At 43.6% G+C, this 25,880-nt stretch overlaps 1 protein-coding gene across 2 annotated transcripts in view; it reads right to left on the reverse strand.

Moving 5' to 3' along the window:
• Window positions 1-7,965: 7,965 nt before the first annotated feature.
• The window catches only part of NPHP3 (nephrocystin 3), a 72,472-nt gene continuing 54,557 nt past the window's right edge, over window positions 7,966-25,880 (reverse strand). For both annotated transcript variants that reach the window (XM_066585579.1, XM_066585581.1), the window contains 10 exons: window positions 25,385-25,482; window positions 21,191-21,313; window positions 20,008-20,197; window positions 17,623-17,864; window positions 17,279-17,354; window positions 14,704-14,831; window positions 12,775-13,015; window positions 10,661-10,786; window positions 9,768-9,883; window positions 7,966-9,111 (listed from right to left, as the gene is read on the reverse strand). In XM_066585579.1, the coding sequence (XP_066441676.1) occupies window positions 8,940-9,111; window positions 9,768-9,883; window positions 10,661-10,786; window positions 12,775-13,015; window positions 14,704-14,831; window positions 17,279-17,354; window positions 17,623-17,864; window positions 20,008-20,197; window positions 21,191-21,313; window positions 25,385-25,482 (1,512 nt within the window). In that variant the 3' untranslated portion in view covers window positions 7,966-8,939. The remainder of the gene's footprint in view (window positions 9,112-9,767; window positions 9,884-10,660; window positions 10,787-12,774; window positions 13,016-14,703; window positions 14,832-17,278; window positions 17,355-17,622; window positions 17,865-20,007; window positions 20,198-21,190; window positions 21,314-25,384; window positions 25,483-25,880) is intronic.

The raw sequence follows: 25,880 nt of genomic DNA on the forward strand, positions 1-25,880 counted from the left end.
TCTCAGAACTGTAGTTTCCCAGTTAGAAAACAAGATTTTTGTACTTGCCGTAAAATCTTTAGTTTCATTCATTGGAGGACACAGCTGAAGACCCTTGGTATAGCTTCTGCCACTAGGAGGCGACACTAAGCAGAAATGTAATAGCTCCTCCTACTAGCTATACTCCTCCTGCAGGCACCAAGCTAACCAGTTTTAGGAGGCATAACTCTTTTAATCGCTGGTCTTCCAGCAATCCGTGAACTCAAGGGATACAGGGAGGCAGGACTGTCCCTGTTGCCCAATTCAGGAGGGCGAACAGAACGCTCACTGTTCTAACCTCGGTAGAAGAAGACGTGCGTCCAAGCGCTACTTGGATGGGACCCGCCAGGTGAATGCAAGGAATGGGACACTGCTGGAACTGTGGAGCCCCCTTCTTTCTTGGACGAATGGGTAAGTATATTTCCTACGAAGCATTTCTTTATCCCACCTACCTTCATGTATCCGATGTGATCAAAAAGTTAATCTAGAGGGCTCAATAATAAATGAACATATCAATACATTGCATAAGTACATGGGTGATATAACAAATGCATAAATAAGTTGCACAAATACTTGAGTAATCAAGTGAAGCTTAAGAGCAACGTGCATCTTGTAATCGGCAGAAACGGCGTGCAGGTTCATTAAAACACATCTTTAACCCCTTGAGTGGCGGGTTTCCTACCACCCTGTCAGACCCACTAGGGCAGGTTTTTTTAAATGGTCTAATCATTGAATTTCAACTAATTTTACAGTTGCGTCTAAAGAGCCATAACTTTCATTTTTTCATTGACATGGCCATATAAGGGCTTGTTTTTTGTGGGACAAGTTGTGATTTTTTGACGGGGGAGGAAAAAAAGAAATGGGGGGAAAAAAGAAAAAAAGGGGCCATGTCATTAAGGGGTTAAATAATGTATTAACTTCCTTCTCTGGGTCATTACGACGCAGGGATACCACATGTGTGATTGTATTTTTGATTTTTTTACAAAGTAAAGGGAGACAAGTGTTTTTTGTTTGTTTTTTTTATAATTTTTTTGACTTTTTAAAAAAAAAATTTTTTTTTTTTTTTTTGTCCCTTTAGGGGACTTCCACAGGGACCCATCAGGACCCCTGATCACATTCCGGGGGTCCGATGGTGACAGCCCTTTCTTTACATGCTGCAGTCAGACTGCAGCATGTAAAGGGTTAACACAGCAGAGATCGGAGGTTTTCTCTGATCTCTGCTGTAAGAGCAGGTACCTAGCTGTCCTCTGACAGCCAAGCACCAAGCTCTCCCTGCCACAGAGACCATCGGCTTGCTTCTGACAAGTCGATGGTCTCTATGGCAACCTGTAAACAAAGCAGGATATTAGAAGCAGGAGGTTGCCGACATATCGGCAATATCTTCTGCTGGTTTTTCAAAGCCCTTGCTTTGTTCTCTGTGGGTCTGTGCAGGCAGAGCACACTGTCACAGCTTGTGGCATTGTGCTCTGCAGTTCCCATAGTGATACATAGCCCGGAAATCTTCCGGGCTATATCGCTATGAGCTCGTCCCGGAAAATTTCCGGGCGTGCCACTCAAGGGGTTAATCCATCAGTACGGAAAACAGATTAATCCCTTAATGCCGTGGCCCCTTTTTCTTTTTCCATTTTCGTTTTCTCCTCCCCCCCCCCCCTTTTAAAAACTCGTAGCTCCTTTATTTATCCATCAACGTCGCTGTATAAGGGTTGTTTTTTGCAGGACGAGTTGTAGTTTTCAAGGTTGCTATTTAAAGTACCATATAATGTACTGAAAAATTTTTACAAAATTCTAAGTAGAGTAAAATGAAAAAAAAAAAAGACCTCTTTCAGTGCAGCAAAAATGACAATTTTACTATATGGGTCAGTATGATTGCTACAATACCATCCTTTTTTTTTTTCTTTTTTTACTGTACTACTTTTTTTTTCTTTTTTTCAAAGACATTTAATTTTTTTCCAATTCTCTTCTGATTTTTTTTCCATAGACATAGTTGTGCGAGGGCTCTTTTCTGCGGGATGTTCTGTAGTTTACGTTATCTATTCGGAATACATACGACTTTTTGATCACTTTTTATTGCGTTTTTTTCTGGGAGACAGGGTAACTGAAAGTGCATTTCTGGCGTTATTTATTTTTTTTGGACGACTTTCACCGTGCGGGGTAAATAATGTGTTACTTTGATAGGAGTTTTATGGACGCGGCAATACCAAATATGTAACTTTATTTTGTGATTTAGATTTAATAACTATAGATATGGCAGAAGGGTTTTTTTTTTAATAACCATTCATAAAACTTTATTTATCCTTTTTCTATATTTTTCTTTTAAGCCCCTCTGGGGGACTACAACATGCAATGCTTTGATCGCTCTTGCAGTATGATGTAATGCTATAGCATTACGTCATACTGCATTCTGACAGGCAGCCTATCAAGCCACCCTACGTGGATGGCTTGATAGGCAGTCTGCCATGACACCTGCACGGCTTCCCCCGATCTCACCGCAGGTGGGCGTATGGGACCCCTGAACATCGTTTGGGGGATTTAAATGCTGCTGTCAGAATTTGGCATTTAAAGGGTTAGGCCTCATGTCCACTAGCTAAATGGAATTGCGGATTCCACAGCGGATTTCTGCCGCGGATTTTGCCCATAGGGAATCATTGGCCATCCGTGGTCCATTAAATTGATTTTTGCACCCGCGGATGGCATTTTAAAAGAATTGCGTTTTTCACGCGCGGGAGAAAAAACGCGGCATGCTCCAATGGAGCATGCCGCGGATTCCACGCGAATTGGCAACATTGATATCACATTGATAGCAATGTGTGCGGATATCTGCATGCAAAAAATACCATTTAAAGCAAATCCGCCGCGGAAATCCACGGCAGATTCTGCGCGGATTGTATTTTTCAAGTGGACATGAGGCCTTAATAGCCACGATCGGCCGCACAGCCGATTGCAGCTATTGCCCATGGGTCCCAGCTGTAATAAACAGCTGACGCCCGCGCTGTATGAAGAAAGGGCACCCTGCGACCCCTTCTCTTCATACACACCCCGACGTCCTTGGTCGTGAAGGGGTTAAGCTTTATTAAGCCATTTTTAGTTATTCCAAAAAATATCCTAAAAGCAACCCCAATGCATAGGTGAATGAATGTGGATGTTTTTGTAGATCCGTATTAAGGCCCATTTAGATACCGATTATCACTCAAAAGCCATCTTTTGAGTGATAATAGCTGCGTCTAAACATGCACCCATCGTGCACTATTCGTGCCATCGCTGACGTCAAGCCAGCTTGACGTCAGCGATGTGTCTTATCGGACCGTATGCTGAGTTCTCAGTGGGATAGCACTGATAGTATTCTTTCAGCTGCAGTCCCGTTTGACAACAAAGGGGCTGAATGCAGATAACAGACCTCCAGCTGTTATCTGCATTCAGCGAAAGACTTCATTTGCACGCTGATAAGAGTTTATGCAAAATGATCGCTCAAAGCTGTAACTCATACTGTCGTTTGAGCGATCATCGTTGTGTCTAAATGGACCTGAAGTCGGTCTTGCTTCTAGTGCCTAAACAAAGTACATGTATGGAGTTCGCAATAAGAGCCCTAATCTATGAGGTGTAAAAAAACGTTCCAATCAGTGAGATCCTCTGAGAAGGGGCTGGGTGACAAGTGCAAACAGAGCACCAACGCTTAGCTTGCACACGTAGAGAGACTGAGGAGTCTGTGTCTCCGGGGATTGGTCAGATTAATGCTCTGCATGAGTGAACGAGCTGCTAATGTTATCATCCGCTCGTGCAGCCGGCTTGAATAGGCAGATTAATAGTTGACCTTTTCAATGAAAATCGTTTATTTCTCGTTCAGGGTTTAACATTCCTACATGAAACCCTGTACATGCACTGTTTAACCCCTTAACGGCACATGGTGTAAGTTTACATCCTGGCTGCAGGGTACTGAACGCAACAGGATGTACACTTTCACCCTTTCACTTGGCACGAGGGGCTGTCTGTTACGGATAGCTGGCCAGCAGGGGGTGCATAAGCACAGTGACCGCCACTGTTAAATCCCTATATGCTGCGATCGATGTAGATCGCGGCATGTAAAGGGTTTACAAAGAGAGGGCACTCCTTCTGAAGTCATCTGACCCCCATGATGTAATTGTGGAGGGCTGATGGGATGCCCAGATACTGGTGTCTTGGCTTGTCTTTGCCTGTGACAGCTATTACAAGTGATAAGGCGTTGCAGTACAGAAGTCCTACAATGCTTTTTCATAGCGATCCGAGCTGCTACGGTACAAGTCCCCTTCAGGGACATAGAGTGTACAAAAACAGTGCTTAAAAATTAAAAAAAAAAGTGAAAAAAACTTTTCCCTATCGTCTCCACGACCGCACCAGCTGAGATTACCTTCCCCTGATAGGACAGGAAACACGTCGAGGTTTAAAGCCCCCCTCCCCCTTCCCCAGTATTCTTCCTGTCAGAGGAGAGGTATAGATGCGCTAGTTCAACATTGGGGACCCGGACTGGTTTATGCCTTTTCTCCGGTTCCCTTAAAAGGGTTGTCCGGCCACGCAGGGTAAACTTTTTTTTTTTTTAATAAAAATGCTGCTTCCCTTTCAGTAAGCATGGTAACAGATAGCACACAGGGCCTCAAACCGGCCGGCAGATCAGCTGGAATGTCAGTTTTGTACTTTGTAATCTGAAGTTCAATGCAGCTTTCAAGGATGGCGCCTCTGTGCTGCCTTCCCACAATGCTCTGCGCTCTCCCTCTTCTGTGTGCGCACTCCCGATGGCAGCAAGAGGCATGAAAAGCAGGATTTCCTGGCCTCGCTCAGCTCCCATCCTAGTCCCCATAGCTGATCTACGGTCTCTTCCCGATCCCTCTACAGTACAGCATGTTGTCCTGCTGTACAGTGTACAGAGGGGGCGTGGCCAGGAGAGAGACTGTTATACACATGGTTCAGGATAAAATCTTACCATGAGAGTAAACAGCAACCATTCAATACTGTGGAAAGTGAATGGAGAGCGGGGAGAAAACTCCTGCAGCCGCCCCACTGAAACAAGGCTACCCCCACTCGACGGGCACCCCCTCACCACCACAAGTAAGACAGAGAGCCCCCCTCTCCCGGTGGCGGCTGCTAGCTGTCAGCACCCCGACCCCCGGCGGCGACTAGCTGTCAACACCCCGACTATGTGACAGCACCCCACAGTGACAAGTCTAAGTGACAGCACCCCCACCCCTGGCGACAAGTCTATGTGACAGCACCCCCACCCCTGGCGACAAGTCTATGTGACAGCACCCCCACCCCTGGCGACAAGTCTATGTGACAGCACCCCCACCCCTGGCGACAAGTCTATGTGTCAGGTTCCCACCTCCTACTGGTTTTGTTATAAATACTGAAGAAGGTGGGGAAGAGGGGGGCTTTCAACTCCTTGGTGTGTTTCCTGTCCTACCAGGGGAAGATAATCTCAGCTGGTGCTGTTGTGGAGACTTCCCACATATTTAGTATCATCGTGTCCGTAACGACCTGTAGTATAAATTGAACACACTATAGATCCTGCGCAACAAAAAAATGTAAAAAGGAAGGCAAAATGCTCCATTCATGGAAAGCCAAAAAGGTTATGGGACTTTGAATGCAGCAATGAAAAAATTATAATAATTTCCAAAAAAAGGTTTTTATTGTGCAAAAGTGGAAGACATTGAAATATTATTTTTGGTATCATTGTAATCGTACCAACCCACAGAAGAAATGTATTGTCATTTATGCTGTATGACTGACGCTGTAAAAAAGAAAAACAATCACAGAATTGATGCGTTTTCTCTTCCTGCTCTCAAAAATTAAAAGTTTTAAAATACGTTTTATGCACCCAAAAATGGTACCAATAAAAACTACAGTTCACCATACAAAAAACAAGCCCTGATATGGATATGTCGACGGACCAGTTATGGCTCTTAAAAAGTGGAGAAATGGTAAATCCCCCCAAAATGGTTGCGTCCAATGGCCAAAATAGGCCACGTCCTTAAAGGGGTTGTCCCGCGAAAGCAAGTGGGTCTATACACTTCTGTATGGCCATATTAATGCACTTTGTAATGTACATTGTGCATTAATTATGAGCCATACAGAAGTTATCAGAAGTTATTCACTTACCTGTTCCGTTGCTAGCGTCCTCGTCTCCATCGTGCCGTCTAATTTTCAGCGTCTAATCGCCAGATTAGACGCGCTTGCGCAGTCCGGTCTTCTGCTTTTCTGAATGGGGCCGCTTGTGCCGGAGAGCGGCTCCTTGTAGCTCCGCCCCGTCACGTGCCGATTCCAGCCAATCAGGAGGCTGGAATCGGCAATGGACCGCACAGAAGCCCTGCGGTCCACCGAGGGAGAAGATCCCGGCGGCCATCTTCAACCGGTAAGTAAGAAGTCACCGGAGCGCGGGGATTAAGGTAAGCGCTGTGCGTTTTTTTTTTTTTAAGTCCCTGCATCGGGTTTGTCTCGCGCTGAACAGGGGGGCTGTTGAAAAAAAAAAAAAAAACCCGTTTCGGCGCGGGACAATCCCTTTAAGGGGTTAAACAGAGCAGGGGGTTGTCCCCGATCACCCTGGAGGGCCTTTCTAACTCTACCAGTCTATGAACAACAAATGAATGAGCAAACGATTTGTAGTCCTGTAGAAACTGAACGACTGATGAAAAGTGAACAATTTTCGGGTTGTCCGGTCGTTGAATCGTGTTTAGACTATTATCGCTCACTTTTGCTCGTTTGAACGATTATCGTTCCATCAGTCTCTAGTCGCTAAGAGATTGTGCAAGCATCAGGGCAGGGAGCGCTGCGGCCCGCTTGGGCCTGCGTATATAACTAGGTCAGCGTCTGAGCTGGAAGGGAGGAATGACAAGCAGAAGCTACGCTTTTCTTAAATTACTACTGGTTGCTTAAACGGAGGGGCTGACATTCAGATACGGCCTTGTATCAGACTGGAGCAGGACTATGCATTATTCCTGTCAGCATAAGGCCTTATTCACACGATCGTGTGCGTCTTTAAAGGTCACTCGTACACACCGTAAAATCGCATGAATGAAGAATAGCCGTGATCATATTCCGATCTTTGGCCTAGGATCTTCTGCCGTTCACAGAACTTTCATAGGAGTCTATGGGAGATTACTGCGAGTCTCGGCAAAAGATAGGGCAAGACCCATCTTTGGATGCAGTAAATGAAATCGGTGGCTGAAAACGGCCGATGTGCTACTTTTCCTTGATTTTTTTTTTTCACGCAGCCAAAAATCATTTATCTGAATGAATACATTGGAATCTAATGCTTCAGATAGTGGCGATTTTCGCCCAATTTTTTGGATGCCACTAAATAGCAGCGTATATGCAGTCCTGTGAATAAGACCTAAAACTGACTGACATCCAACTAGGTCGTGGTTTTGGCTCATGTCACTCTTTGTCATGGTAGCTGGTCGTCTAAGGGAGCCCCTCTTCTCTCTAAACTACTTGGGTGACATGGTCGCTAAGTTTCAAACGGTCAGGATTGGACATTCCTCCAATTCTAGCTGTTAGAGCAGAAGCTCGGCCATTATTAGACAGCAGACCTATTGTACCCGGTACGGGACACACCTACAGCACGTAGACTAGGGCTATTCTAAAGAGGTGTTGGTCTGGCTTAAACCCTGTTGATGGTTACTATAAAAATGGGTAAGGTTGGGTACTACTAATGGGTTAAAATCTAGGAGGTGAAACTTATTACTTTGGGTCCCAATGGATAATGAAAGGCATTCTGTTACCAGGTTCGTGAAGTATGACCTGGAGCTGAGCCGTGCCATCATGCAGGCGGACGGCTCCCTTCCCTTTTGTGTATAGGGTGAGAACGGTCACCGGTACGGCCTGCCTCCATGATTTGGAGCTCTGCTCAAAGTGAAACTTCATGAACCAAGTGACAGAATCCCTTTAAGTATATGATAGTATTAAAAACTGAGCACAAACAAATTGTTTCAAAATATTTAATAGCAGGGTTTATATATAATAAAACAAACAAAAAAGCAACATAAAACGGTGAACCGTTAAATAATACAAATCACTGGGGTTTGACTTGATTGACTAACGTGACATTATTTCACTATTAATAAATATAATGTAGTATACAAAATAGTATATAAAAGCTTCATCATTACCAATAAAAAGCGCCGCTCAACAAGAGCATTACAATCCAACTTCAGTTTCAAGTATTTGGAATGTTTTTATTTAAATCACATTGGTTTTTATAGCAGAACCTCTAAATACTGTGAACGGAGGGGCCCTATAGCTCCATAAAGCAGGAGACCTTTATATCCAAGGCTGGGAAAGGCTCCATATAAGGGGAGAGCGTGACGATTGTCATCCCGAAACTATCTGTTCTGTCAGGTCACACAAACCTAAGTTTACAATATACTGCGAGTTTTATGGAAATCAATGTGTGCAAACCTGAAATACTGCAGCCAGAGTCGTACAAACTGCGGTAGGTCAGAATGGATAGAGGTGCTGTTTGGTGGTCAGAGGTCCTCCTGTGCCTACAGGTCACTCACATGTAAGGAGAGAAGAGGGTTGCTGCAGCACGGACTGAGCATGGGAAAAGCCATGTAATAGAATGAGGCCTGTTTCTTTGGGGTGGGATAACTCTGGGGTGGGATCTTGACTACGATTAGGGGCAAATTGTAGGTGGCATTGCAAGGAGATTGACACATGGCAGAAAAATTTCTGTGACTGATTGGCACTTGCAGAAATTCATGCACATACGAAAATGGTAGACCATTACTTAAATTAGGGGTTCAATAAGAATTAATAATACTGACAGCTATTTGAGACACTGAAGAGATGATGAAGGATCATGCTTGATCCATTAAAGATACTGAGATGCAGAGCCGGGGTCTGTAGTACCTGCGACCAATAGCTGAGACTTTCTGTGGCTCTCGGAGTTCGTACCATTATTCGGTGAATGTATTCACTGGTAAGGCATTCCTGAGACTGTAGGTGTCTCCTCCACTAGAAGAATGGCCGGAAGGAGCCTTAGCCCCTAATACAGAGGTATCCGCTTCTTTGATTTCCATTGCTCTTTTATAAAGTTCTGCCGCTTTCTCAAAATCCCCTTCTTCATATCTGTTAATTTAAAAAATAAGTTGTTTCCACGTGTTTGGACTGTGATGTTACACCCAAACCAGCCACCAGATTTAAGAAAAGCCGTAAGCAACATTTTAGTAAACATGCCTGTGAGCAATATTAATGCAACATGCAGTACTCCCTCCATTAAAGGGAACCTGTCATCAAGTATACTCTCCCACACTAATGGTAACAGCTTTATAAAGATCCGACTCTCTGAAACAGGCCTTGGAGCATAAAGGAAAAAAAGTTCTAAAAAGTAGTGGGTGCCATTTGTGGAGATCCATGGGGCGGTCCTGGCCTCCTCCGGTGTCATGCAGTCCTAGGATTACAGGCTGGTTAGCGGCATCTGATGCATGCACAGTAAACTGTGGTTGACCAACATTGGCTGCATATGTGCCTGCGCTGGATGACGCTAGAGCAGCTCTCATAGCTCTCTATTCTGACTCTCTATGAAGTCCATTTGTCCTAACAGGCCAACTTCTTCAAGTATGTGACCCAAAAAGTTACCAAAACCAATCTACCTGGAAGTTGTAGGCAATACCTTGATTATAGGGTACTAGACTAAATTAATGTTATTATGCATAGTGCAAGAGTTTTGTATGGAAATCAGAGACCCTAACTAGCAATATACTGAACAACAAACATGTTATTACCTTAATAAGGCGAGGTTTTTCAGGGTTTCTCCTACCCTGGGATGCATCCGACCGAGACTATCTTCATAAATCTTCATGGCACGCTCATAGAGCGGTAAGGCTTCCACTTGTTTCTTCTGAAATAATAAAAAAGCGCTAATAAAAACTATTTAGATTTTGCCAACATCGTCTGCAAGAACCTTTATTCTGGGAAAGAACTTTCACTGGGAAGTTCCCTAAAAACAGAACTTTTATTTCACAAACATAAAATAATGCAAAGTCAAAAGCACTGAAAAAGGTGTCCAGCAGCAAACAGTAGGTCGGCCCCGACCGTGTATAGTTTGATACCTTTTAGGGCCACAGACCCAAAAATAACAACTACTGCAGCAGGAGAATCGACAAAGAAGCTCAAGTAGAGAAAATGGGCAGTAGATTTTTTTGAAAAATGCCCTCCTGACGGAGACATTGTCATTTCAGCAGGACAATACTAAACCATATAATGGCAGACACGACCCTATCCAAACTTTTTTGACGTGTTGCTGCCATCAATTTCTAAAAGGAGTTCTATTGTGAATAAAATACATTTAGATGGGATTTCCAAATCATTTCATTCTCTTTTCTTTACATTTACTTCTATTTTACACAGACTCCAGACTTTTGTGGAATGTGAGTTGTAGTTCAACCTATTTATAAAGGCACACACTGCTGGCCACTACAGAGGGGTTGGAGTGATGTGCCTCCGCTCTGTACACTGCGTTGTGGAGCCGAGTGCCATAACAGCTGATCACCAGGGTACCGAACGGCAGACCTCAGCCCATCAGCTACTGATGATCTATCCTAAGGATGGGTCATCAATAGAAAATTGCCCGGAAAACTCATTAAAGTAGCACACCAAGAAACTACAAGATGCTTACCATCTGACAGTACAATACAGCTAGATTCACCAAGGCAGTAGCAACACTGGGGTGTTTTGGGCCAAACGACTTTTGACGGATTTCCACAGCCAGTTCATAAAGAGGCACCGCCTTATCAAGCTGCCCCTGGAGGAAAATTAAAAAAACAACACATACATGTAAAAACCTAATGTGTAATGGAAAACCAAAATATCCTGCCCACTGAAGCCGGTCATACACATTAGATATTTCTCATTGAGACTCTCCAACAATCTCAAGTCTGTACCAACTATCCCATAGAGGTTGGAGCATCGGTCGTACAGGTTGGGCCCTAATTGGTCTTAACTTCAGCTGCTTCTCTCATTTTCACTTCGGGTTCGTTGACGATTTAAATTAAAAACTGATGGTTGTGTGGATTCCACAGTGAACTCCACACCAAATACGATGACATTCCATGCATGGAAACTGGGTGTCTGCAATCTCATTCACACGCCACAGAAAATGTCTGTGTATATTTCGGTCTCTACCACTGAAAAATGCTACGCGTTTTCATGGATTTTAGCCCAAATGAATGTCAATGAGGTAAATTCTCACATGGTTATGCCCCCGTCCAACACATCTCTCAGACTTCATAGTCTCAGAAAGAGGGGAAAAAAATTATCTTATAGATACGATAGTTTTTAATTGCTAACAAATAAAAAATGATGTTAACAGTGCCAGCTTTCAAGGCTACTTAGGCCTCTTCATCAAAAGAAAATATATCAGAAGAAACATACAGGGGGTGGCAAAAATACGCAAACGTCATACGAAATGCATGCCTTAAAAATCGGTCTCTACATGTCTTATTGAAATAGGATTTATAATCCCATGTAAATGAAGTAGAGGTAATACGACACAGAAGCTGCGGGGTAGAAGCGATCATCTGGCCGAGCAACAAAGTTCAATTGGCCAGGAGTTTGAGAAACTCAGCTGCTTCTACAAGCTGGCTGCCAAAATCACCCAGAGCAGGACAAGAGGTGAAGTAAACACAAAATTTGTCAGGAAAGCTCTCAGCCAAGCAGGGGTCAAAAGGGCAGCTCAGTGCTAATGATTAAAATACCATACATTTCTGAGGCGTTTCCATATTTGTGTCCACCCCCTGTATACGGTTATGATATATATGATATGACTGTAATGTTCGGTTTGTCACTGGTTGACTATATGAGAGGAATAGGTTACAAAATACTGATTACTAAATGAGTGCATTGTGCAAGATATCTGCACTGTATTTCATTTGCTAATCACAGGAAAATTAGCATGGTGCACTAAAAACCCAAAATCCATCTTTACAAACAATTTGTTACTAAGCAGACGGGTGATTTGCAGACAGAGCATTGTCTGTAGGTATTATACACACACGATATACGGGTATCCATATATGTCTCAATGGAGCCAGGCTGTAATATAATACAGATCAGTGTGATATCCCAATATAATATCACTGGTTTCCAAATCCTGTGTCCCCCATTCCTCCTCACACATATAGAGTGCTGGCAACGATAAGGCATTTGCATGGAACACTGGTTAAAGGGTTTGCATGAAAAATATTACATATTAGTTAAATCCAACCCATAATTTATTAAAAAAGAGGTTTCTATCCCCAGATACTCCATGCCCGACGTTAGAATAGAGCCACCGGCTGTCTCCATTGATGAGCCCTTCCGTGTCTGGTCCACCTTTTCCGAGGTGGGCTTACCTACTTAGACTTGCTCCTATGCAGTGGAGCAGAGAAGGAAGAAAGATGAGTAGGTGGAACAATTACTGAGCTGGACACAGAATACCTGTTGTCTCTATTCTGTGTCCAGCTCAGTAATTATTCCACCTACTCCTCTTTCTTCTCTCTTTGCTCCACTGCATAGGAGCAAGTCTGAGTAGGCAAGCCTCCCTTGCAACAGGTGAGCCAGACATGGAAGGGCTTCTCAATAGAGACAGCGGGTGGCTCTATTCTAACCTCAGTCCTGGAATATCTGGGGATAGAAACATTTTGTTTTAAGTAAGTGTTAATACGAAAAAAGTTTATACTGATGGGCTGGATGTAACTATAAACACTCTTGGAAATAGGATAGAATGTGGGAAAACCCTAAGGTAAGACATACTTTCCTCTTGTAGAGAACAGCGAGATGCTTGACCGTGTAGGCCAGCGACGGGTGGTCGGGTGACAGAGCTCTCCTCCTGATGTCTAATGCCCTTTCATACAGCTCCTCTGCTTTGTCATACTGCTTCTTCTCATTATATAGTGCAGCTAGATTGTTTAGAGACTGGGCGCAGTCGGGATGTTCTGGACCGATCACACGTTCTCTCATCTCTAAGGAGCGCGTAAGGAACATTTCTGCCGTTCTACAAGGAACAAAAATCCAAAAGGAAAGAGTCATTAATAAACTGCAGTGGTAATTTATACTGGTGACTTACCTCCAGAATGTGAGTAAATAGAGTAACCTATTGGGGAATTGCAATATATGACAATCCTTAACCCCTTAAAGCTGTTTTGTACCTTAAGGACCAGACACTTTGTAGGGATTTTACCCCTGTGGCGGTTTTACTGCCCTATTTTGTTTCCTTTAGCTATGAAAATTATTTTTACTGCGTTTTTTTTTCTGTGACACAGAGGGCGATTTTTCAAATATTTTTTTTACTGACTTTTTTTCCCCGTTTTTTAGTTTTATTGGGGGTAAAATGCTAAAAAAATGATTTTTTTTAACATTTATAGCTATTTTTTATTTAGTATATTTATGCTAAATAAAGTATGGGAATGGGTTCCTCTATTTGTTTCGGACGTTTTTATATATATAGTATGTATGGTTTTGGATTACAGGGCGCATACGGCGACGGTTTTTGTTGGCGTCGGCTTTGTGTTATTTTCTTACGTATATACTGTTGTTTTATTCTGTAGTATTGTTCTACCTATGTATGGAATTATGTTTTTTACTATCTATGTCCCCCATGACGTCATGTAAGACCTCTGAGGGACATTCATTTTTTTTTTTTTATTTGAAACTTTCCCACTGTAGCTGGGGCATCCATAGGAGCCCCAGTTACAGGGGAAAGCAACCCCTGTAGTGACATTAGTCACTGGCAGAGCTGTCAAGGGTCTAGTATGACCTTCCAGCTCTGCTGTAGCAGGGAACCCCGGCAGTCATGTGACCGCCCCCAGGCTCCTGGAGTGAAAGTTACACTGTACTTTCACTACACAGTGCTCAATGAGCACTGTGTACTCGGGGAAGGAAAAGGCAGGAAGGGTTAAATAACCCGGAGGAGAAGGCAAGAGGGTATCAGCTGTTAATTTTACTATCGGCGGTGCGTTAAGCCCAGGACCAGGCGCCATAAATTTACTGGGCCTGGTCCTTAATGGTTTAATATTCAGTGTTCTCCTGATGCCTATATGGATTTCTTATAACACCATGGGTCAGAAAAGATATCGTTTCTCCTTAGGGAGAGCATCTAGAAGGTGTGAGGAGACTTATAAGGCCAGTCATTGTTACAAGGCTTATTAAAAGGTCTAACACTGACTTGCAAGAATGCTGTATTCCAATAGGTGACGCTGTAGAGGTATTGCTCCGTTTTCCAATTTGCAGATTTCCCAAAGAAGCATGGGTAGCCTTATAAGTCTCATCACACCTTCTAGGTGTTCTCCCTAAGGCCAAGCTCAAACAAGCATACATTGATTGCATATTACACATTCATAACATGCGGTGAATGGAGTCAATTAAAGTACATAGATATTTGTTAAAAAAAAACAAAAAACCACAAAACAACAAAAACCCAAACCTGCAGCTTGTTCTATTTTACTGCATATTACATACGATGCAGCCCTAGTGTGCTCTATGGGGGCGTTCGAAAATGCTGTACACATGCAATTACATTGTGCATGAGCGGCGTTTGTACTCAACGTTGCTAAGAGACAATAAAGGGAAAGTAAGAAACAAAGAAGTCAAAAAAAGTTTTCATCAAGACCGCTCCTCTAGACGTCTCCTAACTTGTTTTACCAGCAAAATCCATTCCCATAATTGGGGTTCTTCAGTACTCACTCCAGGTTGTTCTGCAGATAATACAGCACTCCCAGCTCATTCAGGGTTCTTGCATTATCGGATGTGTCTTTGCCCAACGTCAGTTCCTCCAGCTGAAGGGCGCGACGCCTCAATATAGCAAACCCGTACTAAACAGAGGAAAGATCACAACAATCACATTCCTTGCGTTAATAAAAACTTGTATCCCCCATGAAATAATGCTGGATCATCTCCTCTAAGTATTCTGCATGGTGCGGTTCCTCTGCTATTTCTCCTGGAAATGTATTAATAAATTGACAAGTGAGAGTTACCATTTCCTTTGGCAATAGGGCGTGTTTCTACAGAGACGGACATGGTCAGCACTCATTGGATAGTGTGAAAGTGCATAGTAACAAAGGCCTTTAAAATTGGGAATGGTAACACCTAGTTGTCAATTTAGTCATACATTTCCAAGAGGACTAATAGAGGGACAGCACAAATCAGAGCTTTTTTTTTTTTCTATCAAACAAACTTTATTGATTTTTTGCAATAAGGCACAGTGCAATACACAAAACCCATTATCCCTGGAATTAATCTCCCCAAACCTTCTCCCTGTTTATTCATCCAGCGCACATCCTATAGTACTATCTGTACGGCACCTTGGATTAACAGAACCATCTGCAACGAAACTATCCAATACTACGCTGACAAAAGGAAAAAAAAAAGACTGAGAATCAGGTAACGTGAGCAAAATTTAGAGTTCGATCATGCAGATTCTTAAGGCCCATTTACACGTAACAATTATCGCTCATAATTCGTTCAAACGACTGCATAATCTTTACATGTAAACGCGGGCATCATGCACTTTTCGTTTGAAAGATGATTTTAAGGTGAACTTAAAATCCATGGTTCAGCTACAGAGAGATAAAGTATCTCTCAATAGATCACATGCTGTGTTCTCCACGGGAGACGGAGATTACACTGTATTCTGCTGGGAGCCGCTTGAAGAACAACGCAGCTGGGTGTGTGATTAAATCACACTCTGGGATCTACAAACAGCTCCTGCAGGCCCATTTACACCACTCCCTGCAAAATGACTCCTGTACAGGTCACAGAGGATGTCTGGAACAGTCTCTCATACAAGTCAATGGGTCCCCTTCTGTCTATTGTGCGAATGGCCCATGAAGCTGCCATAAGGCATCTCTCTAATTGCTGTTAAATGTAGCTGAGGAAAGATGGCTGTCCCAATAGTCTTGTAACATAGGCTGAACATGTGTCTTTTTTAAGCCTAACATACTATTAACCCAATGCAGAGACAGAGGAAGGCGCAAAAAAACAATGGAGGTAGAAGGCAATTTTCCCCATTTAAGGGGAAAAAAAAAAATCTTCCTTACCACCTCCAATCTGGCAATTGGAATAATCCCCAAATCACCGACCCTTCTGAAGTAATCCGTGATATATCATGTAATATTGTATCACCCAAGAAAGACATCCAGGCCTCTCTTGTACTCTTTCACTCAAATTCGCCATCCCCACGTCCTCAGGCAAAAAGTTCCATAGTCTCACCGCTCTTACAGTAAAGAACCCCCTTCTGTCTTGGTGATGAAACCTTCTTTCCTCTAGCTGTAGAAGGCGCCCCCTTGTTACAGTCACAGTCCTGGGTATAATAGATGATGGGAGAGATCCCTGTATTGTCCCCTGATATATTTATACATAAGTTTTAGAGCGCCCCCTTGTCACAGTCCTGGGTATAAATAGATGATGGGAGAGATCTCTGTACTGACCCCTTACATATCTATACATAGTTATTAGAGCGCCCCCTTGTCACAGTCCTGGGTATAAATAGATGATGGGAGAGATCTCAGTATTGTCCCCTGATGTATTTATACATAGTTATTAGAGTGCCCCCATGGTACAGTCCTGGGTATAATAGATGATGGGAGAGATCTCTGTATTGTCCCCTGATATATCTATACATAGTTATTAGAGCACCCCCTTGTTACACTCCTGGGTATAGATAGATGATGGGAGAGATCTCTGTATTGTCCCCTGATACATTTATACCTAGTTATTAAGTCACTCATCAGCTGTCTTTCTTCTAAACTAAATAACCCCAATTTTGATGACCCCTCTGGGTATTGTAGTCCGTCCATTTATTACTTTAGTTGCCCTCCTTTGTACCCGCTCAAGCTCTGATATGTCCTTCTTGCGTACCGGTGCCCAAAACTGTCCACAATATTCCATGTGTGGTCTGACCAGTGACTTGTAAAGAGGAAGAACAATGTTCTCGTCATGTGCCCCTAGACCTCTTTTGAAACACCCCATGATCCTATTTGCCTTGGCAGCAGCTGCCTGACACTGGTTGCTCCAGTTAAGCTTACGTTTAACTAACATCCCCAAGTCTTTCTCCATTTAGGTGTCTCCCAGTGGTTTCACATCTAGTATGTAATAGTGACATGTATTCCCCTGCCCATGTGCAGAACCTTACCTTCATCAGTGTTATACCTCATCTGCCAATAAACATTAAGTATAAAACGTCCCTTCCTTGAAATCCCTCTAAAATCAATATCTGATGCAAAGTAATACAACTGCCCAGCGGCAGCCATTGTAGCATTACCACACTCCCTTTCCTTCTTGCAGCTTTCTGGCGGATTTTGAATGATCGTTTCCTCAGTTGTTCAGCTTGCTCATATCTGTACAAAAAGATACAAAACTCACATCCCGATGGCTACAATAAAATGGCGTCTTCTATGATGTTAAGCAGGATAAGACGAATCGGTCCAGACTGTAACGTCAATCTGTCCAGGCACTAAACATTTCAGCTACCGATTGTTCCACCGAGCAGTGATATTAACGCATGCTTGTGTTAGTGAGTATTGTCCCATGCAATAGAATAACTAATATAGTGCAGGTTATAATTAGTTGCACAGCCATGTTGGCTTTATTACGCCAGCCTCTTACTTGTTTTGCTTCTGGTACAACACCGCCAGTGCGTCGAGCTCCCAGGCTACTCTCAGGTGTTCGCTACCGTAGGCGTTCTCACTTATTTCTAGAGCTTGTTTATAAAGTTGTTCAGCATTTCCAAATTTCTTGGACTGAACGTAGACTCCTGCCAGCTGGTGCAGCGACTGAGCAACACTGGGGTGGTCCGGGTCTAGGGCGGTCTCTCGGATCTCTAATGACCTCTGAAGAGGTGTCACAGCCTACGCATTAAAAGCAGTGTAAGACTCCTGAACTCCACTTTATATCAGCACACATCAACAACAGTTATAAAAAAATATAGGAACAGCATGTCTATTGGCCAGTGTAGGGTGTGGAAGAGGGTGGGGGTGGGGGGGGGGATGAATAAACTACCTGAAAGTGCAGCAGAATACATTGGTGCTATACAAACAACCAGTCCCTTTCCCTTACTGCTGCATTAAAGAGGTTCTCTGTCCCCTTCATTGTGCTGATCGGCAGGGTTCCTGAAAGTAGGGGTCCAAACACTGTTGGCTAAACTAAGGATAGCCTATATATTCTTTAAATTGTATTGTGGTAAATATAAATCGGATAAGAATTGTAAATATAATCGTATAACACTGGCTCACATATTTTGGCCATGTAATGCGAGTAGCTAGAAAAATCTATAATGCTTGGACAGATCCGTGGCAAAAGAAGACCTAAAGACCCAGCCGCCAAAGGACACGATGGCTGATACTGTCAAAGCTGATACTGGCATGGATATCACACAACTGAAAGAAGCAGTGCAAAACCGAAAAACATGGAGCTCGCCTTTAGGCTGGATTCACACAAACGTATATCGGCTCAGTTTTCACGCCGAGCCGATATACGTCGTCCTCATCTGCAGGGGGGGAGGATGGAAGAGCCAGGAGCAGGAACTGAGCTCCCGCCCCCTCTCTGCCCCTCTGCACTATTTGCAATGGGGAGAGGCGGGGCGGGGGCGGGGCTAATTCTCGGCTCTTAGCCTCGCACCCGTTCCGCCTCCTTTCATTGCAAATAGTGCAGAGGGGCGGAGAGGAGGCAAAGAGGGGGCGGGAGCTCAGTTCCTGCTCCTGGCTCTTCCATCCTCCCCCCCCCCCCTGCAGATGAGGACGACGTATATCGGCTCGGCATGAAAACCGAGCCGATATACGTTCGTGTGAATCCAGCCTTAGGATCACCGAGGGTTGTAAACGACTAAACGGCTAACAAATAACTATAGTGATTGATGAATTTTATAAAAAAGAACCAAAATCAACAGAGTTTATGCTTTCCTATCGAAGGTCAGCATAAAGTAGTGATAGACACCCAATTCTAGCGGTGCATCATTTTTAACATGGTGTAGTTTTCGTAAAAGTCAGAGTTTATCAGGTACAGTATAAGCCAAGTGCTGTGTGAGCCAGGAGTCCTCGTATTTATCATAGGTGGGCTCCCCTGTCTATAACTGACAACGTTTCCCTTATTACTCTGAATAGGGAGAAAGCAGCCAATCAGCGCCAGATGGGCAGGATTAGCCCGCAGGTCATGAATATGGAAGAATCCAGAAAATGTGTCAATCACCGAGAGGACTCCTGCACTCGGCTCATACTACATCCCATAAGGTGCTATTTTATGGAAGCTACACCCCATTGACGCACTACTGATAGGAGGATGTCTGCCATTACTTTATTCTGCCTCCAAATAGGCAACATAAATTAGATGAAAGGTTCCCTTTAATATTAAAGCGACCTTCCAGGCCTGGACAAATAAAGATGGCTGAACCGCTTCTCTAACTACCTGATGTACACTGTGCACAGCATGCATCAGGTAGTCAGAGAAGCGGTGCAGCCATGTTTGTTTGTCCAGAAGTGGAGGGTGGCTTTAAGTTCCGGTTGGAGGTTCCGTCCCAGATCCAGCTCAACATACCGCAAGTAAAAGCGATGCATGCAGCACTTTTTTCTTCTGTTCAAAAGCCGGGCAGCTTAGCAGAAACCTAAAACAGACCCAATTTCCAGTCAATAGGGTCCGTTCGGTTCCGAACAGAGATGAAGCCATTCGCCCATTGGGATTCCTGCTGCCCGAATGGAGCAGAACTCCAACGCAGGTGTGAAACCCCCCTCTTCTGACTCTTGGAGGAACATCATCAAGAAGCTGTCCCATTACAGATAACAGTTTGGTGGGTCAATGACAATACATAGGACTCGTCTTCTATGGCCATCTATACTCTGCAAGAGACATTCCTCCAGCATGAGGGTTACTATATACTCTGCAGAGAATTACGGTAAATTTTACTGCGAATTTCTTAAAAAAAAAAAAAAAAAAAGCATAAAAAGGGCATTTTGATGGCATTCTTCATTTCTATCTGTATGAATAGATGAATGGGAGAACCTGACTGAGAAGACCCAGGTCTTTGAGGAAGCGGCCGAGTGTTTCATAGAGGTCGGCCAGACACGTCATGCTCTCCTCTCCTTCACAGCTCTTTTCGTATTGCTTCAGAGCATCAAAGTATTCTGTGGCCATGGAGTTCTTGTCTTTCCCAACAAGTTGCCAGTAATTGAGTAATTCAGCAAAATGTCCCCTGAGAACAAATAAAGACATTTAAAATCAGTCTGACATCCATTGCACATCCTCTGAATAAGACGAAATGCCCGCATACTGCAGAATACAAAACGACTAGTAATTATTAGGAAATTATAGTACCAGTGTTTCTGGTGGTGCAATGTGCCACACAGCCTTGCTACATGTCTGTCACACACACAGCTTTGCTACATGCACGTCACACACACACACACACACACACACACACACACACACACACACACCTTTGCTACATGCACGTCTCACACACACACACAGCTTTGCTACATGCACGTCACACACACACACACACAGCTTTGCTACATGCACGTCACACACACACACAGCTTTGCTACATGCACGTCACACACACACACACACACACACACAGCTTTGCTACATGCACGTCACACACACACACACACACACACAGCTCTGCTACATGCACGTCTCACACACACACACAGCTCTGCTACATGCACGTGTCACACACAGACACACAGCTCTGCTACATGCACGTGTCACACACAGACACACAGCTCTGCTACATGCACGTGTCACACACACACACACACACACACACACACACACACACACACACACACACACCTCTGCTACAAACATTGTTCATCCCATACAACAGGGATCAGGAAGCAGCACTGGAGATGAAGGACCTGTGATGACCTGATCACATGATAGTGATGCTCATCCCGAGTTAATGACTTACATGCTCTGCCCCTAATCACATGACTGTGATGTCTTCAAAGGCCCTGCATCCTTGTGCAGATTACGGGTCGACTACACACCTCCTGCGGCTTCAGTTGCTATGAAATACGAACAAACACCTAGCCGGACAGAGCCGTGTGCGTACAGGACCTGTGATGATGTCACCATCATGTAATCATGGGCGGAGCATGTAAGCCACTCGCAAACCTATCCACGCACGGAAGGACAGGTCGTGTTTCATAACGGATGTGTTCACCACAAGACAAACCTTTTGTAGAGATTCTGTGATACAAACAGGTTCATGAGACATCGGTGGAGCTGCTGCTTCTCCCCTTGTTGCTGGAATAACCAGGTCAGCTCGTCCGCACTCCGCCACGTCACTCTGTCACGACTACAACAACGGACAACAGGTCAAAATTGGGGAAATGCAATTGTCCGGGTCACGCTAAAGACCGTTACACAGCTTACATGGACATCACTAAATGTCAAAAATATTACATCACAGTAATTCCTTCTTTACTTTACCCTAATCTGTATCATTAGTAACCCCTTAATGACCAGGGTGTTTTGGTCCTAAAGAGCCGGACACTTTTTAGGGATTTTACCCATGTGGTAATTTTACGGCCTTACTTTTTATCTTCAGCTGCTGAAAATTATTTTTGCTGTGTATTTTTTCTGTGATATAGAGGGCTATTTTATTACATCTTTTTTTTTTTCCTGAATTTTTGCATTTTTTTGTTTTATTAGGTAAAAAGTAGAGATGAGCGAACGTACTCGGTAAGGGCGATTTCGCAATCGAGCACCGCGATTTTCGAGTACTTCACTACTCGGGGGCGCTGTGGGTGAGCGGGGGGTTGCAGAGGGGAGTGGGGGGGAGAGGGAGAGGGCTCCCCCCTGTTCCCCGCTGCTACCCCCCGTTCCACCACGCCACGCCCCACCCCCCGGCGACCCAGAGTACTTTTCACCCGAGTAGTGAAGTACTCGAAAATCGCGGTGCTCGATTGCGAAATCGCCCTTACCGAGTACGTTCACTCATCTCTAGTAAAAAGCTAAAAAAAAGATTTTAATTTATAGTTGTGTTTTTTTTAAAATCAGTGCATTTAAGCTACACTTCCGCTTTCTCTATTCAGCACATAGCGCTCAGTGAGAGCTATGTAGTCTGCAACAGAGGAGGCAGAAGTGGTTAAAAACAGCTTCTGCCTTCCCATCCGGGTCTTCGGCTAACAGCCGAGGACCTGACCTGCTCCCATTATATTGCAGGAGCTTTAATCCTGCGCCTTATTTTTAGCATCTGTCGAGATTAAAACTCAGGACCAAGTGCCATAAATTTATGGCACTTGGTCCTTATCGGGGTTCAATCAAACTAGTGAGAAATATGTAAATTCTCCTATATGTATCTGAAGGAAAAAATAAAATTAACCATTCCTTCCTTCGTCTACCAATTTGGTCTTTGGCTATAAGACAAGCGGGTGACGAAGGAATTGAGAGGTTTTGTTTCAGAACCCTTTTTTCCTGAGTTCCCTTCTAACACTCATCTCTAAGCTTAAGGTTACATTTACACGAGCAAGTGCTCTATCGGGCCAAGAAACTTGGCCCCCCGCCTGATATCGCACTTACTCATTTGCGTTTTAGCTGCATAAGTGAAGCGTTTTTCATGTAAAAACGCCTCGCATCACTTCTGTGCAATTACGATCCTCAGGCGCTTGTTTCACGAGCATGCGATGTGTTTGACTTTCTCATTAAAACCAATGGACGATTTATTTGGTTAGAGGCCTAGGACAGAGGTCAGAAACACTATCGTTTCACCTTAGGGAGAGCATCCCCGTCCCAGGCCTCTCACTAGCAAAGCCAGACTCCTACTGTACACTGATGAAGAGCAAATACCCTGAAACAGCTGTCTGTGCATGGAGTCTGGCTTTGCTTGTAATTCCCAGTCATTGTTACAAGGCTTGTATAAAGAGTCTAACTTTGGCTTGAAGGAATGCTGCCTTGCAATAGGTGGCACTTTGGAGGTATTACTCCATTTTATGCAGAGGAGCATGAATGGCCTTTTGAGTCTCCTCACTCACCGTCTAGGTGCTCTCCTTAACCCTTTCCAATCCACTGTCTGACGTTTAACCCCTTAGTGACGGGGCTATCGTAAAACTACGTCCTGCTCTTGCAGGACGTGTATGGAGGGAGGTAGTGCCGCTATCTCCCTCCATACAGTGCGGGCGTCACCTGTTTATTAACCCTTTAAATGCCGCTGTCAATTCTGACAGCGGCATTTAAATCCCCCGAATGCTGTTTGGGGGTCCCACACGGCCCCCCCGCGGTGTGATCGGGGGAGCCGTGCAGGTGTCATGGCAGCCGGGGGCCTTTAGAAAGGCCCCAGGGCTGCCTTAGTAGACTGTCTATCAAGCCATCCCCGTGGGCTGCCTTGATAGATTGCCTGTGAAAAAGCAGTATGACGTAATGCTATAGCATTACGTCATACTGCAGGAGCGATCAAAGCATCGCATGTTAAAGTCCCCCAGGGGGACTTCAAAGTAAAGTAAAAAAAAAAAAAAAAAGTTTTTTTTAATAGTAAAAAAAAAAAAAAAAAAAAGTTATAAAAGTTTAAATCACCCCCCTTTTGCCATATCTATTATTAAAAAATCTAAATCATAAAATAAAAATAAGTATTTTGTATCACCACGTCCGTAAAAGTCCGATCTATCAAAGTAACGCATTATTTTTCCTGCACGGTGAACGTCGTCCGGAAAAAGCCAGAAATACACTTTTTTAGTTACCCTGTCTCCCAGAAAAAACACAATAAAAAGCGATCAAAAAGTCGTATGTATTCCAAATTGATACTAACGGAAACTACAGGACATCCCGCAAAAAATGAGCCCTTGTTCAACTACGCCGACGAAAAAATAAAAAAGTTATCGCGCGCACAAAATGACCGCAGAAAATAATTGAAAAAAATTAAATATCTTTAAAAAAATACAAGTTCTACAGCAAAAACAAAAACTATATAAGTTTGGTATCGTAGTAATCGTACTGACCCATAGAATAAAAATATCAGGTCGTTTTTGTTGCAGTTTGTGCGCCGTAGAAACAGGACGCACCGAAAGATGGTGGAATGTCGTTTTTTTCCCCATTTCTCTCTGCTTAGAATTTTTTAAAAGTTTTTCAGTAAATTATATGGTACAATAAATCGTGCCATTGAAAAATACAACTCATCCTGCAAAAAACAAGCCCTCATACAGCGACGTCGATGGATAAATAAAGGAGCTACGATTTTTTAAAAGGGAGTAGGAAAAAACAAAAATGGAAAAAAGCAAAAAAGCTCCGTCACTAACGGGTTAAAGACATTCTGATTGAAGGCTGTACAACTTCTGACGTCGGAAGACGTCCGCCAGGGTATTCTTACTGTAGATTACTGGCCGCTCTGTTGTCGGGGGCCTCTCTGGCATGTCCCATACCGCGGTACTGGCACTAGCCAGCAGATGGCGCCATTGTAAAATGGCAGAAAGAGAAAGCGCCCTAGGAAACCCTGAATGCAAAATTGGATTGCAAAGGGTTAAGGAGAAAATATAGCGTTTCTGACTCCACTCAAGAGAAAGGAGTTCATATTTGCACGAGTTGTGGGTGCCACACAGCACACGAGATTCGCGCTCATGCGAATGTAGCCCAAGAGTTCTATCCCAGGTTAAGAAGCAAAATAAAAGGTAGATCAGTGGGGGTCGGACTGTTAGGACCGATTCGGATGCTGAGAACAGTGGACGGAGTGTGTGGCAGTTTGCCCCACTTCTGGATCGCTGTTCCAACTGGAGTGAATGGAGTGCTGGCCACGCATGCACAGTATTGCTCCATTCACTTCAGTGGTGTGGATGGAAATAACTCAGCTATGGCGCTTAGTTATTTCCATCTTTTCCAATTAAATTAATGGAGCGGCACCGGGTAGGCATGGCCAGCGTTAAGTTCAGTCCCGTTATAACAGTGATCCAGCAATAACCAGAAGTGGAGAAAATGGGAACCCCAGTCTTTAGATTGGTCCAGTGGACAGGTAGAAACTGAAAAAAAAAAAAAAAAAATGCACCATCTCTAGAATGACACTTTAATGCCTTTTTTTTACATACCGCATTTGCAGCTCTCATAAGAATACTTCTAGATCACATCGGTTCACAAACATTTTGTGACTGTAACACAACTTCAATGTCACATCTGAAGACCACCTCAACCCGAGCCCCTCCTGTACTGGACATAAGCTTCAGCAGTTGTCATTACTTCCCACCAGCAGAATATGAAAACCCTTCGTAATCCGAAGGCAAGTCCTATGTACAGACTACTGGTATGGATTGGACAAATCTCCGGATCAGTGGAATGATATCAGTATACGAGAACCAAAGTATAGTTTTCAATTCCATTTCCAACAGTTAAACAGTTTATGTTTCCACGATAAGAAAAGATGATCAATAATAAGAATATCGCATACCCCAACTGTGAGGTGAAGTATAGTGTGAGCTTCTCTCTGTACTCGGACACCATATTATGTCCTCCTTGCATGTACTCCAGTCTCACAGCTTCCCATGCCTGGGGGAGAAGGAAAGATGCCCATAGTATTCATCTTCTACAAATGCAGACAACAGCTTTGGAGAATGGCCATAGCTATATAAAAAGTAATATATGTCCATTAACATATCCTCTCCACTAACATAACCACTCCACTAATTGCAAAAGGACAGTTAAAATACACTTTGAAGTATTTGATATTTTGATATTTTTCTATTCTTCTCTTTAATTGACTTAACACATAAATCTGCTCTTGCTTTTTAACACAGGAGCAGATTTATGAAACGGTCTTTAAAGAAAATTAAAAAAATAAAAATAAAAAAAGAACCAAAAAACAACACTATAAAAAAAATAAATGGACACCAGCGCACATCCACATATTATACATTGATCTAGAGCTTCTCAGCATTTTAGACATA

Source organism: Eleutherodactylus coqui, chromosome 12 (genome assembly GCF_035609145.1).
Source record: "Eleutherodactylus coqui strain aEleCoq1 chromosome 12, aEleCoq1.hap1, whole genome shotgun sequence".
Lineage (NCBI taxonomy): Eukaryota > Metazoa > Chordata > Amphibia > Anura > Eleutherodactylidae > Eleutherodactylus > Eleutherodactylus coqui.